The sequence below is a fragment of the Scyliorhinus torazame genome, chromosome 15, assembly GCF_047496885.1.
Source record: "Scyliorhinus torazame isolate Kashiwa2021f chromosome 15, sScyTor2.1, whole genome shotgun sequence".
Classification (NCBI taxonomy): domain Eukaryota; kingdom Metazoa; phylum Chordata; class Chondrichthyes; order Carcharhiniformes; family Scyliorhinidae; genus Scyliorhinus; species Scyliorhinus torazame.
In genome coordinates, this window is record NC_092721.1 from 152,211,045 (window position 1) to 152,226,623 (window position 15,579).

A 15,579-nucleotide genomic window follows, 5' to 3' on the forward strand; every position below is an offset into this window, starting at 1 on the left:
GGAGGGACTCGTCGATGGCGCGCATCGTGGCCTTTGCGATATCCGCTTTGATGCGGCTGAAGGCCTGGCAAGCCTCTGTCGACAGAGGGAAGGTCGTGGTCTGTATTAGGGGGCAGGCCTTGTCTGCGTACTGGGGGACCCACTGGGCGTAGTATGAAAAAAAACCCAGGCAGCGTTTCAGGGCTTTTGAGCAGTGGGGAAGGGGAAATTCCATGAGGGCGCGCATACGTTCGGGGTCGGGGCCTATTATCCCATTGCGCACTACGTAGCCCAGAATGGCTAGCCGGTTGGTGCTAAAACCGCACTTGTCCTCGTTGTACGTGAGGTTCAAGGCTTTGGCGGTCTGGAGGAATTTTTGGAGGTTGGCGTCGTGGTCCTGCTGGTCGTGGCCGCAGATGGTTACATTGTCGAGATACGGGAACGTGGCCCGCAACCCATGTTGATCAACCATTCGGTCCATCTCCCGTTGGAAGACCGAGACCCCGTTTGTGACGCAAAATGGGACCCTTAGGAAATGGTATAATCGCCCGTCTGCCTCGAAGGCTGTGTACTTGCGGTCACTTGGGCGGATGGGGAGCTGATGGTAGGCGGACTTGAGGTCCACGGTTGAGAAGACTTTATATTGGGGAATCCGATTGACCATGTCGGATATGCGGGGAAGAGGGTACGCGTCTAGTTGTGTGTACCTGTTGATGGTCTGGCTATAGTCTATGACCATCCTTTGTTTCTCCCCTGTCTTCACTACTACCACCTGTGCTCTCCAGGGACTATTGCTGGTCTGGATTATGCCTTCCTTTAGTAACCGCTGGACTTCGGACCGAATGAAGGTCCGGTCCTGGACGCTGTACCGTCTGCTCCTAGTGGCGACGGGTTTGCAATCCGGGGTGAGGTTCGCAAACAAGGACGGGGGTTGCACTTTGAGGGTAGCGAGGCCGCAGATAGTGAGTTCGGGTATTGGGCCGCCGAATTTGAACGTAAGGCTCTGTAGATTGCACTGGAAATCTAATCCCAGTAATGTGGGGGCGCAGAGTTGGGGAAGGACGTGTAGTTTGTAGTTTTTGAACTCCCTCCCCTGCACCGTCAGGGTAACTATGCAGAAACCTTGGATCTGTACGGAGTGGGATCCTGCAGCTAGGGAAATCTTTTGTGCGCTGGGATAGGTGGTCAAGGAACAGCGTCTTACCGTGTCGGGGTGGATAAAGCTCTCCGTGCTCCAGGAGTCGACTAGGCATGGTGTCTCGTGCCCGTTTATTAGCACCGTTGTCGTTGTCGTCTGGAGTGTCCGGGGCCGAGCTTGATCGAGCGTAATTGAAGCGACACGTGGTTGTACTAGTGGGGCGTCTTCCTCGAACCCCGTGGAGCCGTCGACACTGGGGTCCGTTGTTGCCGTCCAAGATGGCGGCGGGGATGAACAAAATGGCTGCCCCCATACATCGTACATGGTTGGGGGGTCACAAGATGGCGGCGGGGTGGACAAAATGGCCGCCCCCACGCGTCGTACAGGTCTGGGGTGGTCCAAGATGGCGGCGCCCTTCCTCCCCTTGTGGTGGCCGGGACCCAAAATGGCGGCGTCTGCGGGTCGCACATGGGGCGCTGGGGGGGTTGGGAGCGTTAGGACCGCGCGGGGCTCCCTCATCTCTGGGGACAGCGGTGGTCGGGACCCAAATTGGTAGCGCCGGCGGGTCATACGTGGGGACGGGGGGGGGTGTTGGGGAGCGTAAGCGGCGTGCAGGGCTCCCTGTTCTCCCGGGACCGCGGTGGTCGGGACCAAGAGCGGCTGCGCCTGCGGGTTGTACATGGGGCACTGGGGGGGGGTTGGGGAGCGTAAGCGGCTTGCAGGGCACCCTGGTCTCCCGGGACAGCGGCGACCTCGCGGGACTGGCACACAACCGCGAAATGGCCCTTTTTCCCGCAGCTCTTGCAGATTGCTGCGCGGGCCGGGCAGCGCTGCCGGGGGTGTTTCGCCTGGCCGCAGAAATAGCAGCGGGCGCCCCCGGTGCGACTTGGCGTTTGGACCGCTCAAGCCTGTGGGGTGTCCAGGGGGGGGGTGGGTTTGTCGCGACGGGTACGTACGGAGCCCAATGGGCTGCCGCGCGGTCGGGGCCGTAGGCGCTGGTATTACGCACGGCCACGTCGAGAGAGGCTGCTAGGGCCCGTGCCTCTGAGAGTCCTAGCGACTCTTTTTCTAGAAGTCTTTGGCGGATTTGGGAGGAATTAATACCTGCCACAAAAGCATCGCGCATTAACATGTCCGTGTGTTCATTTGCGTTCACCGAAGGGCAGCTGCAGGCTCGTCCCAAAATCAGCAGCGCGGCGTAGAATTCGTCCATCGATTCTCCGGGACTTTGCCGTCTCGTCGCGAGCTGATAGCGAGCGTAGATTTGGTTAACTGGGCGGACGTAGAGACTTTTCAGTGCTGCGAACGCCGTCTGGAAATCCTCCGCGTCTTCAATGAGGGAGAAAATCTCCGTGCTTACCCTTGAGTGCAGGACCTGTAGTTTTTGGTCTTCTGTGACCCGGCCGGTGGCCGTTCTGCGGTAGGCCTCAAAACAAGTCTGCAGTGCTTGAAGGCTGCTGCCGCGTTCACTGCGTGGGGGCTGATCCTCAGGCATTCCGGGATGATCCTGAGCTCCATAGCCCTTTTTAGGCACGCTTAATAAATTGTAGCGCACAAAGACTCCATTAGACGAATAGAGTGAAGTCGATGAGGCTTTATTAAGCGTGTCTGTTCCCCCGCAGCTCGATAGTAGAATGGCCTGCAGGGGAGGACTCCGGCTTCTTATACTCCGCCTTCAAGGCGGAGCTAGAGGTCAACGGCCAACCAGGACCCGGGATCTGTCAGCCAATGACATTAGGGCTTCCAGTCCCACACGACCCCTAATACATACTACCACAGTGATTCTCTCTGGGGTGATCCAGTTGCTGAAACCATGAGCACTACACAGTCAAAATCTGATCCCCAAGAATGTCATCCTACATTGTGTAGAACAAAGAACAAAGAAATGTACAGCAAAGGAACAGGCCCTTCGGCCCTCCAAGCCCGTGCCGACCATGCTGCCCGACTAAACTACAATCTTCTACACTTCCTGGGTCCGTATCCCTCTATTCCCATCCTATTCATGTATTTGTCAAGATGCCCCTTAAATGTCACTATCGTCCCTGCTTCCACCACCTCCTCCGGTAGCGAGTTCCAGGCACCCACTACCCTCTGTGTAAAAAACTTGCCTCGTACATCTACTCTAAACCTTGCCCCTCTCACCTTAAACCTATGCCCCCTAGTAATTGACCCCTCTACCCTGGGGAAAAGCCTCTGACTATCCACTCTGTCTATGCCCCTCATAATATTGTAGACCTCTATCAGGTCGCCCCTCAACCTCCGTCGTTCCAGTGAGAACAAACCGAGTTTAGTCAACCGTTCCTCATAGCTAATGCCCTCCATACCAGGCAACATTCTGGTAAATCTCTTCTGCACCCTCTCTAAAGCCTTCACCTCCTTCTGATAGTGTGGCGACCAGAATTGAACACTATACTCCAAGTGTGGCCTAACTAAGGTTCTATACAGCTGCAACATGACTTGCCAATTCTTATACTCAATGCTCCGGCCAATGAAGGCAAGCATGCCGTATGCCTTCTTGACTACCTTCTCCACCTGTGTTGCCCCTTTCAGTGACCTGTGGACCTGTACACCTAAATCTCTCTGACTTTCAATACTCTTGAGGGTTCTACCATTCACTGTATATTCCCTACCTGTATTAGACCTTCCAAAATGCATTACCTCACATTTTTCCGGATTAAACACCATCTGCCATCTCTCCGCCCAAGTCTCCAAACAATCTAAATCCTGCTGTATCCTCTGACAGTCTTCATCGCTATCCGCAATTCCACTAACCTTTGTGTCGTCTGCAAACTTACTAATCAGACCAGTTATATTTTCCTCCAAATCATTTATATATATTACAAACAGCAAAGGTCCCAGCTCTGAACCCTGCGGAACACCACTGGTCACAGCCCTCCAATTAGAAAAGCTTCCTTCCATTGCTACTCTCTGCCTTCTATGACCTAGCCAGTTCTGTATCCACCTTGCCAGCTCACCCCTGATCCCGTGTGACTTCACCTTTTGTACTAGTCTACCATGACGGACCTTGTCAAAGGCCTTACTGAAGTCCATATAGCCAACATCCACTGCCCTACCTGCATCAATCATCTTTGTGACCTCCTCGAAAAACTCTATCAAGTTAGTGAGACACGACCTCCCCTTCACAAAACCATGCTGCCTCTTACTAATACGTCCATTTGCTTCCAAATGGGAGTAGATCCTGTCTCGAAGAATTCTCTCCAGTAATTTCCCTACCACTGAAGTAAGGCTCACCGGCCTGTAGTTCCCTGGATTATCCTTGATACCCTTCTTAAACAGAGGAACAACGTTGGCTATTCTCCAGTCCTCCGGGACATCACCTGAAGACAGTGAGGATCCAAAGATTTCTGTCAAGGCCTCAGCTATTTCCTCTCCAGCCTCCTTCAGTATTCTGGGGTAGATCCCATCAGGCCCTGGGGACTTATCTACCTTAATATTTTTTAAGACGCCCAACACCTCGTCTTTTTGGATCTCAATGTGACCCAGGCTATCTACACACCCTTCTCCAGACTCAACATCTACCAATTCCTTCTCTTTGGTGAATACTGATCCAAAGTATTCATTTAGTACCTCGCCCATTTCCTCTGGCTCCACACATAGATTCCCTTGCCTATCCTTCAGTGGGCCAACCCTTTCCCTGGCTACCCTCTTGTAATGAAGCATTACCTCCAAGCTGTGTTTGGACTGAATCAACAGAGGTATAGCTGGCCAAAGCATGAGGCAGTCACTGAGAGCCCTCTGCAGTGATAGTGTTGAATTATACTCTGTAAACTCATGGCCTGGTATGCCACTCATTACTTGGTCTCCATCAAGCTAGGTTCTATGCAAAATGTAGGAAGGCTTGCCCGGAGCAGCAGTGGCATATCTTGGAATAAGTTACAAACACTTGACTACACTAGGCTGCCTGCAGACATTTCCAAAAGTACTGAGAGATAATCCTTCTTCGTGGTTCATTCAGAAGCAGGTGACACAACAAAGGCCCAGGAGCGGAAAACATCCTAACAATAGAGTTTAAGGCCTGTGCACCATACTGAGCTCTTCTAATTACATGAGCAGTTTTAAAGATTGCCCAAGTATGTCTTACATACAGAAACACCGGGTAAATCTAATCCCTAATCCCAATCTAATTACTGCCTTTTGCTAATCATTAGTAAAGTAATGCAAGGAGACATTAAATCTCCATGTCAACTTTCCATCTGATCTAGCTAATGCATCCAGTCTCTTTTAGCCTTAGCTTCCACGCACTTTACCTTGTCAACCTATTTCCATCTGTGTATTCGCATTGCCCAGGTTTCTTCAGAAGGTGCTCAAAAAGACAACCTTTCAGGTCAGTGCTAGTGCAACAGGTATGCATTTCTCCAAAGGTCAGACGATCATTCTGGAGCTTGACATTTTCCAAAATAAAGCGTGGCTTATTGCTTGAAAGCAAAATACCACGGATGCTAGAATCTAAAACAAAAACAGAAAATGCTGAAAAAAAACTCAGCAGGTCAGGCAGCGTCTGTGAAGAGAGAAAATAGAGTTAACCTTTCTTGTCTGTGTGACTTTTCTTCAGACGGACTCAAAGCATTAACTCTATTTTCACTCTCCTATGTTTCTTGTTTGTACTGTTCATGCACTGCAGCACACAGAACCAATGAGATTTCTGACTCAACTAAGAAAAATGAGTATTGCTGAAAAAAGAGACCTGCTGTCGAAGCTTTTCATCTTACACTCATCAGGTTAGACACAAAGGGAACAACAATTTACACTGCATGAGAAAAGGGGTGCTGATTGGTTGACATGCCAACTCTGCTTTGTTGAGACACTGCAGTGGCAAATGAACCAGGGAGTTATTATCCCCAATTCTAAAAAGGTACAATATCTGGATATGTTCCTTTTGCCTGCAGAGGCAGGTCCTTGCATATGAATATATGTAGCTTCCAGCAAGTCTAAATGAGCTACATTGCAAGCCTGACTGATATTCTTAAGTTTGTTGTTAGTGCAATCCTTAGCACAAAAATGATGCAATGGCATGGAGGTCATAAAACAATTTTTATTATTTCATATAGAAATACATTTCGAACAACAGAATGAGTTCCAAGAAAAGACGGTTGCAGAATTCACTTCCCCTTCATTCAGGATAAACTGTGCACAACCAGAGAAATTTCAGTCAGTTTAGGGTCTGAACAGTGAGTTGCTAAATACAGTATATAAAGATCTGTACACAGTTCTATTGAATGTACTGCCCAGCAATATTGCACAATTCTCATGTAGTGTTTTTTTCCCAGTCCTGGGCCTACAGAAAGAATGTTGCAAGTGAATCCAGTTTCATAATTGATATTAACAATGAACAATAGGATAGATGTGCTGAAACATCTTATGCAATTTGTGAATAAGTATTCCATGAGTGTAGGCTGGGGGTTTGGATTTATCTAATGTGTGTTGCAGTGTACATAGATTCCAAACATCGACTCAGTGTAATCACCTTGGGCAAAAAAAAATTAATGTAAATATTCTTGCGCATGAGCTTAGACATACACTGAAAACAATAAGGTTGCAATAACTAAGGCTATCTTGTTTATACATATTTGCTCAAAATGGAAACAACACATTTAACAACATTTTACAGTGCAGACTGCTGCAACTTAAATGGTTCAAAACTTGTGTACGCGAACTGGACGTCCCACTTCATTAACCAACTCAACGGATCCAGACGATGACCTGGAATTTCCTTTGCATTTGTGCCCATTTAGACCCCGAATCTAAAGCAAATTAGTTATATTAAAGCACAGTATTTTGGAGGTTACTGAGTTACTCATTCAATTACAATAGTGTGCACCTGAGTCTCTTGGATCTTTTGTATCCTCCATCAAACATGCTGAACAAAATAATCTCTGACCATGTCTCCTCTCTCAAATATTGGTTTCCTTCAGTTGCACTTCTTCAGAAGTGTATAAATATTGTGTGCACATTTTCAGGTGCAGCAGAAAACAATGTTATTTCATTTCTTTTATTGCATTTTTATCACATGAGTCAAGTTAAAAATTGAACGGCTTCCTTCATTGTAGTCACTTAAAACATGTTGCACCTAATGGTCAGTGGTTAAACAAGTCAAAACTTAAATTTTAAGATTTTATGGAGAAACGTACTGGTGTGTTGGGGGTTTCTTTGAATTCAATTGTTTACCCTGACTCAGTCCGGTGCCGCCACAGTCAGAGGGCGGCTGTTCCACGGGCAGGGAGGCTTCATTCGGTGCCTGGGGCACTGTGGGGGACAGTCCGGGACGCACAAGGGGCCGAAGCGGGGTACTATTTTTGCGGTCCAGGTCTGCGGACTGAGTCTGCCATGAAGCTGTGCGCATACGCGGTCACGGGCCTGGCAATGCTCCAGGCTGTATCGGCAGCCAGAGCTGGGAGCTCTCTGCTGCCTCCCTGCTAGCCCCCCCCCAGGAGCAGGAAGTCAGTGGCCGTTTTGCGGCAGTTTTCCTGGCGTAATACACCACCGTTTTCACACCAACGTAGGAACTTAGTCTCCCAAACGGAGATTTTTTTCTTGTGCAAAATGCATGGTGCATTTGCTCATAGGAGAAACAGTGTATGTGCAAGACTTGATTTCACGTTTGTACACTCAAATCCTTATTAATTAAATGCAATCTCAGAAAAATGACTTTGCCTGCCCACTTCTGAAATCTCAGAATTATTGTTTGCTCAGCATCCACTCAACTGGCCGCATCTCCACTCAACGGATATTGATGCTACACTTACTGAATCCCTCGGCATTGTTCCATATTTACTTTTAAGTACATTTTTTAATATACTTTTCAATCTTGTTTTAAAAGGTCCTGAATAATGAATAATAATAATAGCTTATTGTCACAAGTAGTCTTCAATGAAGTTACTGTGAAAAGCCCCTGGTCGCCACATTCCGGCCTAAAAGCACGCAAACCACCATTTCTATGTGATCCCATTTCCACAACAATGCATTGCGCAGCAAACGTAATAAATTCTCTGCCATTTTTCCCTTCCAGCGAATTCTGGATAAGGTAGAATAATGCTTTGATGGGATTTCTAAATTTGTAAAAGAAATATCTTGGAGCACCAACATATAGAACATAATGTAGGAGAAAGCAAAAGGAGGATTTCCGCCATCCCCAACCAACTGTTGATTTTAGCCTTATCACTGCAGAATGGCTCCAAATGGATGTTGGGCACAATGGTAGCCAAAATCAGAAATAGATTGTTGCAACTCCTAGTTTCAGCTTCAATAGGGACATTGGGTTAGGTGAGGAAGTCGATTACTTGGCTACATGAGAGGCCGGATTTTTGTCTAGTGATGGACGCAGGAATAGAGTTGGGAAAACCTTAGAACATTTGCAGTAAATTCAAATTTCCAGTGCCTTCCTGATCCCGCTCTATTTTTGTGTGGCCTTTTACGGGTGACGAAGGCCTTGAGTTGCGACCCCACATGCACTTCTTCTGAGGACACAGTTGCCATTGTGACCCTTACAGGAAATTTAAGTTTCCTTCCCCTCTGCTATTTTTGTGTGCTGGAAGCCTTAAACAAATGTGCCACATTGGAGAGTTCATGACCCCTGGGGAATGCTGATAGGTGTTAACTCTTTTGATAACTTCAAATGTAATTCTCAGATGATGTATTGTGATGCAAATGTTTTTCTACTGCAGTGGCTCATCATAGGGCTATTCCCGGAAAACATATGTTGGACATTAGCATTGTTTAAATGTTGAGATGCATTAGAGTACTTTCCACGGTGGTAATAGTGCTATAATTCATTAAAAACTGAAGAAAACAATGTTCATGACCTCTAGTGGAATTATCAAAGTAATTTAAATGTTCAAAACCCCTTTAGATTGAAAATAAAACTTCAGCTGTCCTTCAGAGAAAGAAAATGCAGCCATTTACTGCTAGACTGTTTGATTGTGAGAACATCTGCTGTGGCTTAAAAAGGTCTTCTGTTTTACATAGAACATAGAAAATATAGCACAGAACAGGCCCTTCGGCCCACGATGTTGTGCTGAACCTTTGTCCTAGATTAATCATAGATTATCATTGAATTTACAGTGCAGAAGGAGGCCATTCGGCCCTTTGAGTCTGCACCAGCTCTTGGAAAGAGCACCCTACCCAAACTCAACACCTCCACCCAACACCAAGGGCAATTTGGACATTAAGGGCAATTTATCATTGGCCAATTCACCTAACCCGCACATCTTTGAACTGTGGGAGGAAACCGGAGCACCCGGAGGAAACCCACGCAGACACGGGGAGGACGTGCAGACTCCGCACAGACAATGACCCAAGCCAGAATCGAACCTGGGACCATGGATCTGTGAAGCAATTGTGCTATCCACAATGCTACCGTGCTGCCCTTAAGAACAAATAAATCTACACTATATCATTTTCCCGTAATCCATGTACCTATCCAACAGCTGCTTGAAGGTCCCTAATGTTTCCGACTCAACTACTTCCACAGGCAGTGCATTCCATGCCCCCACTACTCTCTGGGTAAAGAACCTACCTCTGATATCCCTCCTATATCTTCCACCTTAAATTTATGTCCCCTTGTAATGGTGTGTTCCACCTGGGGAAAAAGTCTCTGACTGTCTACTCTATCTATTCCCCTGATCATCTTATAAACCTCTATCAAGTCGCCCCTCATCCTTCTCCGCTCTAATGAGAAAAGGCCTAGCACCCTCAACCTTTCCTCGTAAGACCTACTCTCCATTCCAGGCAACATCCTGGTAAATCTTCTTTGCACCTTTTCCAGAGCTTCCACATCCTTCCTAAAATGAGGCGACCAGAACTGTACACAGTACTCCAAATGTGGCCTTACCAAAGTTTTGTACAGCTGCATCATTACCTCATGGCTCTTAAATTCAATCCCTCTGTTAATGAACGCGAGCACACCATAGGCCTTCTTCACAGCTCTATCCACTTGAGTGGCAACTTTCAAAGATGTATGAACATAGACCCCAAGGTCTCTCTGCTCCTCCACAATGCCAAGAACTCTACCGTTAACCCTGTATTCCGCATTCATATTTGTCCTTCCAAAATGGACAACCTCACACTTTTCAGGGTTAAACTCCATCTGCCACTTCTCAGCCCAGCTCTGCATCCTATCTATGTCTCTTTGCAGCCGACAACAGCCCTCCTTACTATCCACAACTCCACCAATCTTCGTATCGTCTGCAAATTTACTGACCCACCCTTCAACTCCCTCATCCAAGTCATTAATGAAAATCACAAACAGCAGAGGACCCAGAACTGATCCCTGCAGTACACCACTGGTAACTGGGATCCAGGCTGAATATTTGCCATCCACCACCACTCTCTGACTTCTATCGGTTAGCCAGTTCGTTATCCAACTGGCCAAATTTCCCACTATCCCATGCCTCCTTACTTTGTGCAGAAGCCTTCCATGGGGAACTTTATCAAATGCCTTACTAAAATCCATGTACACTACATCCGCTGCTTTACCTTCATCCACATGCTTGGTCACCTCCTCAAAGAATTCAATAAGATTTGTAAGGCAAGACCTACCCCTCACAAATCCGTGCTGACTATCCCTAATCAAGCAGTGTCTTTCCAGATGCTCAGAAATCCTATCCTTCAGTACCCTTTCCATTACTTTGCCTACCACCGAAGTAAGACTAACTGGCCTGTAATTCCCAGGGTTATCCCTAGTTCCTTTTTTGAACAGGGGCACGACATTCGCCACTCTCCAATCCCCTGGTACCACCCCTGTTGACAGTGAGGACGAAAAGATAATTGCCAACGGCTCTGCAATTTCATCTCTTGCTTCCCATAGAATCCTTGGATATATCCCGTCAGGCCCGGGGGACTTGTCTACCCTCAAGTTTTTCAAAATGCCCAACACATCTTCCTTCCTAACAAGTATTTCCTCGAGCTTACCAATCTGTTTCACACTGTCCTCTCCAACAATATCGCCCCTCTCATTTGTAAATACAGAAGAAAAGTACTCATTCAAGACCTCTCCTATCTCTTCAGACTCAATACACAATCTCCCGCTACTGTCCTTGATCGGACCTACCCTCGCTCTAGTCATTCTCATATTTCTCACATATGTGTAAAAGGCCTTGGGGTTTTCCTTGATCCTACCCGCCAAAGATTGTTCATGCCCTCTCTTAGCTCTCCTAATCCCTTTCTTCAGTTCCCTCCTGGCTATCTTGTATCCCTCCAATGCCCTGTCTGAACCTTGTTTCCTCAGCCTTACATAAGTCACCTTTTTCCTCTTAACAAGACATTCAACCTCTCTTGTCAACCATGGTTCCCTCACTCGACCATCTCTTCCCTGCCTGACAGGGACATACATATCAAGGACACGTTCCTTGAACAAGTTCCACATTTCACTTGTGTCCTTCCCTGCCAGCCTATGTTCCCAACTTATGCACTTCAATTCTTGTCTGACAACATCGTATTTACCCTTCCCCCAATTGTAAACCTTGCCCTGTTGCATGTACCTATCCCTCTCCATTACTAAAGTGAAAGTCACAGAATTGTGGTCACTATCTCCAAAATGCTCCCCCACTAACAAATCTATCACTTGCCCTGGTTCATTACCCAGTACTAAATCCAATATTGCCCCTCCTCTGATTGGACAATCTACATACTGTGTTAGAAAAGCTTCCTGGACACACTGCACAAACACCTTTGTTTCAATAGTTTCATTATTTACTTTGAAGGGCTTGTTTTGATAGCTGAGGCTATTATGAATAATTTACTAAGTTTCAAAATCTCCAGCACCACTTATCTCAGCAAGTGGGCTGTGTTCACAGCTTGACTGACAGCTTTAACAGGTTATTGAAGGGTTATCTATCTTTGATGTGGTAAATGAATACCTGTTTTTTCAACAGATTGATCAATAGAGGCATTTAAATATTTTGAATGGCTTTTATGAATGACAGCTTATTTTCTCCATATATAGTGTGTTTGAATGAAATTAGAGTGTTTGAAGTTTATTTTTTCATGTCTATTTCAAAACATGCCTCCTGAAGTCTGCCTATATTGGATACAGGATGAGTGGTTATGGATGATTCCTGGGGGGCATAGAGGGGGTAATGGTGATTATGAGGGGTATGTGATGTGAGTGGGGGGAAAGGTAGGGGAGAGGATTGGGGAGTACAATAACAATGTTGAGAGCTGCCCAGAGAATGAGGCGGCGCTTCTAATCTGCCCACCTCCATACCCACACTCCTCCTGCACTGCATCAGTTTGCACAATGTGTTCCCATGTCTCTCAGAGATAAGCAATACAGCGGGAAAGGATTTCAGATATCAGGAAGGGGCCATCTCACATTTCCCAAGCCCGAGATGAAAATCCAGGCCAAAGTGTCACACTCGAATGGGATAAAAAGAAACAGGAATTTCCGAAACAAAAAATCACAATGAATAACTATCACCCCCGGGGGTTTCTCAACCCACTACGTATAATGCCTATAGTTCAGAGCTTTTTTTTATTATAAAAAGATTTTATGCTTTTATTTTATAGAATGACTCGTTTAAAAATGTAACTTAACATAGCTTTGGATTTCCCTCTGTTCCTCCCTCCCCCACCAAGAATGTATTAGGAATATAGGATACCATGAAAATGCTATTTGCTTTATCCTATTCACTTTGTTGAGTTGTTCTGTAAGATTAGCCAGCAAATCAAAGCACATTTAGGAGTCTTTTGAAATTCTACTTTGAGCAAGAATACATATTAAAAGACAGCAGCAAATATGCTTGGGTATGACATAAAATTACTTAATACAAAATTGTTTTGGAGCTATATTTGCTGGAAAAAAACGATTTTACCACATTTAAAATAGCCCCTCAAATCTGGGTATCTATATTTGCCTCTTCCTAGCTATCTGTTGGCATCTAAATTCAAAACTGTAGCATTCTTTTGTGTAATTTTCCAATGCTTGGCACAGCAAAGTCCTTGAATCATGAGTGATTTGAAGTGTTTCCCGCTATACGTAACTTAAAGTGGTATGGCTCTCTCACTTGACTGTATTCTCCAACTCCAGCAGCTGTTTACATTATAAAAGTATTGGAAGTCTGAGTGTCCTAATAAATGCTAACGTTTCTATTCAAATAAAGTTATTGCAAAGGCATTGTCACCTAGTATTGATTTTTATGTCAAGTTTTTCGACAGTAATCACAGAACTAGTGATTTGATTGTAGCAATTCTGTGATTGCACCAGCCGCTGTGCGTTTTAAATTTGTTTATGCCAGAGCCACTAGATCAGATGCTAAAAATATGAATAATGCATAATTTGAATTCTGATTTGAACACTTTAATGAAATTCTTAGCAGCTCACATTGATGTAATCTAAATTTACATTGATTCCTAAATAATTTTCTCGCTTTAAAAAGATAAATTTAGATGAAATATTCTCCAATGCATTATAGACTGGAGAGTTATTTTAATGCCCATATGAAAATGACCTAAAACTCTGAAATCAGTACACCAAATGAATGCAAGTCCGCTGTCCAAATCTGACACCCTTGGGACCTAGACAATGCCAGATTTCAGATTTTCCCAGATTTTGGATTACCTGACAGATCAGATTAGAACAGGCAGCTGATAAAGATAAGGGCCGAGATTCTCTGACCCCCCGCCGGGTCAGAGAATCGCCGGCGGCTGGCGTGAATCCCGCCCCCGCCGTTTGCCAAATTCTCCCGCACCGGAGATTCGGCGGGGGCGGGAATCACGCCGCGCCGGTTGGCGGGCCCCCCCCCCCGGCGATTCTCCAGCCCGGATGGGCCGAAGTCCTGCTGCTAGAATGCCTGTCCCGCCGGCGTGGATTAAACCACCTCTCTTACCGGCGGGACAAGGCGGCGCGGGCGGGCTCCGGGGTCCTGGGGGGGGGCACGGGACTATTTGGCCCCGGGGGGGCCCCCACGGTGGCCTGGCCCGTGATCGCGGCCCACCGATCCGCGGGCGGGCCTGTGCCGTGGGGGCACTCTTTCCCTTCCGTCTTCGCCACGGTCTCCACCATGGCGGAGGCGGAAGAGACCCGCTCCACTGCGCATGCGCGGGGATGCCGTGAGCGACCGCTGACGCTCCCGCGAGTGCGCCACCCGGCAATATCATTTCCGCGCCAGCTGGCGGGGCGAAAATCAGTCCTGCACGGGCCTAGCCTCTCAAGGTGAGGGCTCGGCCCCTCAAGATGCGGAGACTTCCGCACCTTTGGGGCGGCGCGATGTCGGACTGATTTGCGACGTTTTTGGCGCCGGTCGGCGGACATCGCGCCGCTTATGGAGAATTTCGCCCAAGCATTTTAATTTCAATTTTCTGAACTGGTTTGAGGTTGTTCCATCTTTGTTTCCGAGGTTGGCAATCCCTCCAGGATACCTGTATTAACTCACCATATATTCTTGGCGAGTTCCTTGTACTTAATTCCCATATTTGATACCCAGGTTTCAGAGTGATGATGTCAAAAATACTATTCAGTGGTTACAATGATTTCAAAGATGTGACTTAGATAGGCACCCATATAACCATGTATTGTATTTCAAAGAACTTCAAATTGTTTTTTTAAATCACCATTCACCATGTTCTGTGAGCTGACAAAAGAATGTCCTGTTTTCGGATAATTCTGGTTTTTGGACAGTTGGATTTGGAGTACTGAATACTATTGCTATTCAATCTATTTAATTAAATTAGTGTTAATTTTAGCACACCAATTAATGAGCTCATATTAAATTTCTGTCATTATTGTATCATTATGGGCAGCACAGTAGCACAGTTGCTTCACAGCTCCAGGGTCCCAGGTTCGATACCTGGCTTGGGTCACTGTCTGTGTGGATTCTGCACATTCTCCCCGTGTCTGCATGGGTTTCCTCCGGGTGCTCCGGTTTCCTCCCACAAGTCCTGACAGATGTGCTGTTAGGTGATTTGGACATTCTGAATTCTACCTCTGTGTACCCGAACAGGTGCCGGAATGTGGCGACTAGGGGATTTTCACAGTAACTTCATTGCAGTGTTAATGTAAGCCTACTTGTGACAATAATAAAGATTATTATTAAATGAAGAATATACAACACTAAGCTTAATTTTGTCAGTTCACAAATCTCACAACTTATTTTTATTAAATATAATACAAGTTTCAACAACATATAAAGTTGCCCATTCCCCATTTTAAACTAGTTGTGAGGAATAACATTTAGGTTTTTACACATCAGTGCTATATTAGCCATGTACATTTTTGATTACATACATGTGAAAGAAAATGTAGTTTTAAAATTTAAAAGCGGAACCAAAGCTAAATTAAAAAGTAGAAACAAAAAAGTAATAATCTCTGGATTACTACCTGAGCCACGGGTTAATTGGCACAGGGTCAATAGGGGTGGGGGGGGGGGGGGGGGGGGTGGTGTTGTTCAGTTGTATGGAGAATTAGAAAATCCAATTTAAAGGAGAAGGTAGAAGTGCTTGTTAATGAC

The 15,579-nt window shown here is 46.2% G+C and overlaps 1 protein-coding gene across 1 annotated transcript in view; it reads right to left on the bottom strand.

The window, feature by feature from the left end:
- Positions 1–6,152: 6,152 nt before the first annotated feature.
- Positions 6,153–15,579, bottom strand: part of flt1 (fms related receptor tyrosine kinase 1) — a 315,859-nt gene continuing 306,432 nt past the window's right edge. The window contains exon 30 of the mRNA XM_072476946.1: positions 6,153–6,879. Within this exon, the coding sequence (XP_072333047.1) occupies positions 6,867–6,879 (13 nt within the window). The 3' untranslated portion in view covers positions 6,153–6,866. The remainder of the gene's footprint in view (positions 6,880–15,579) is intronic.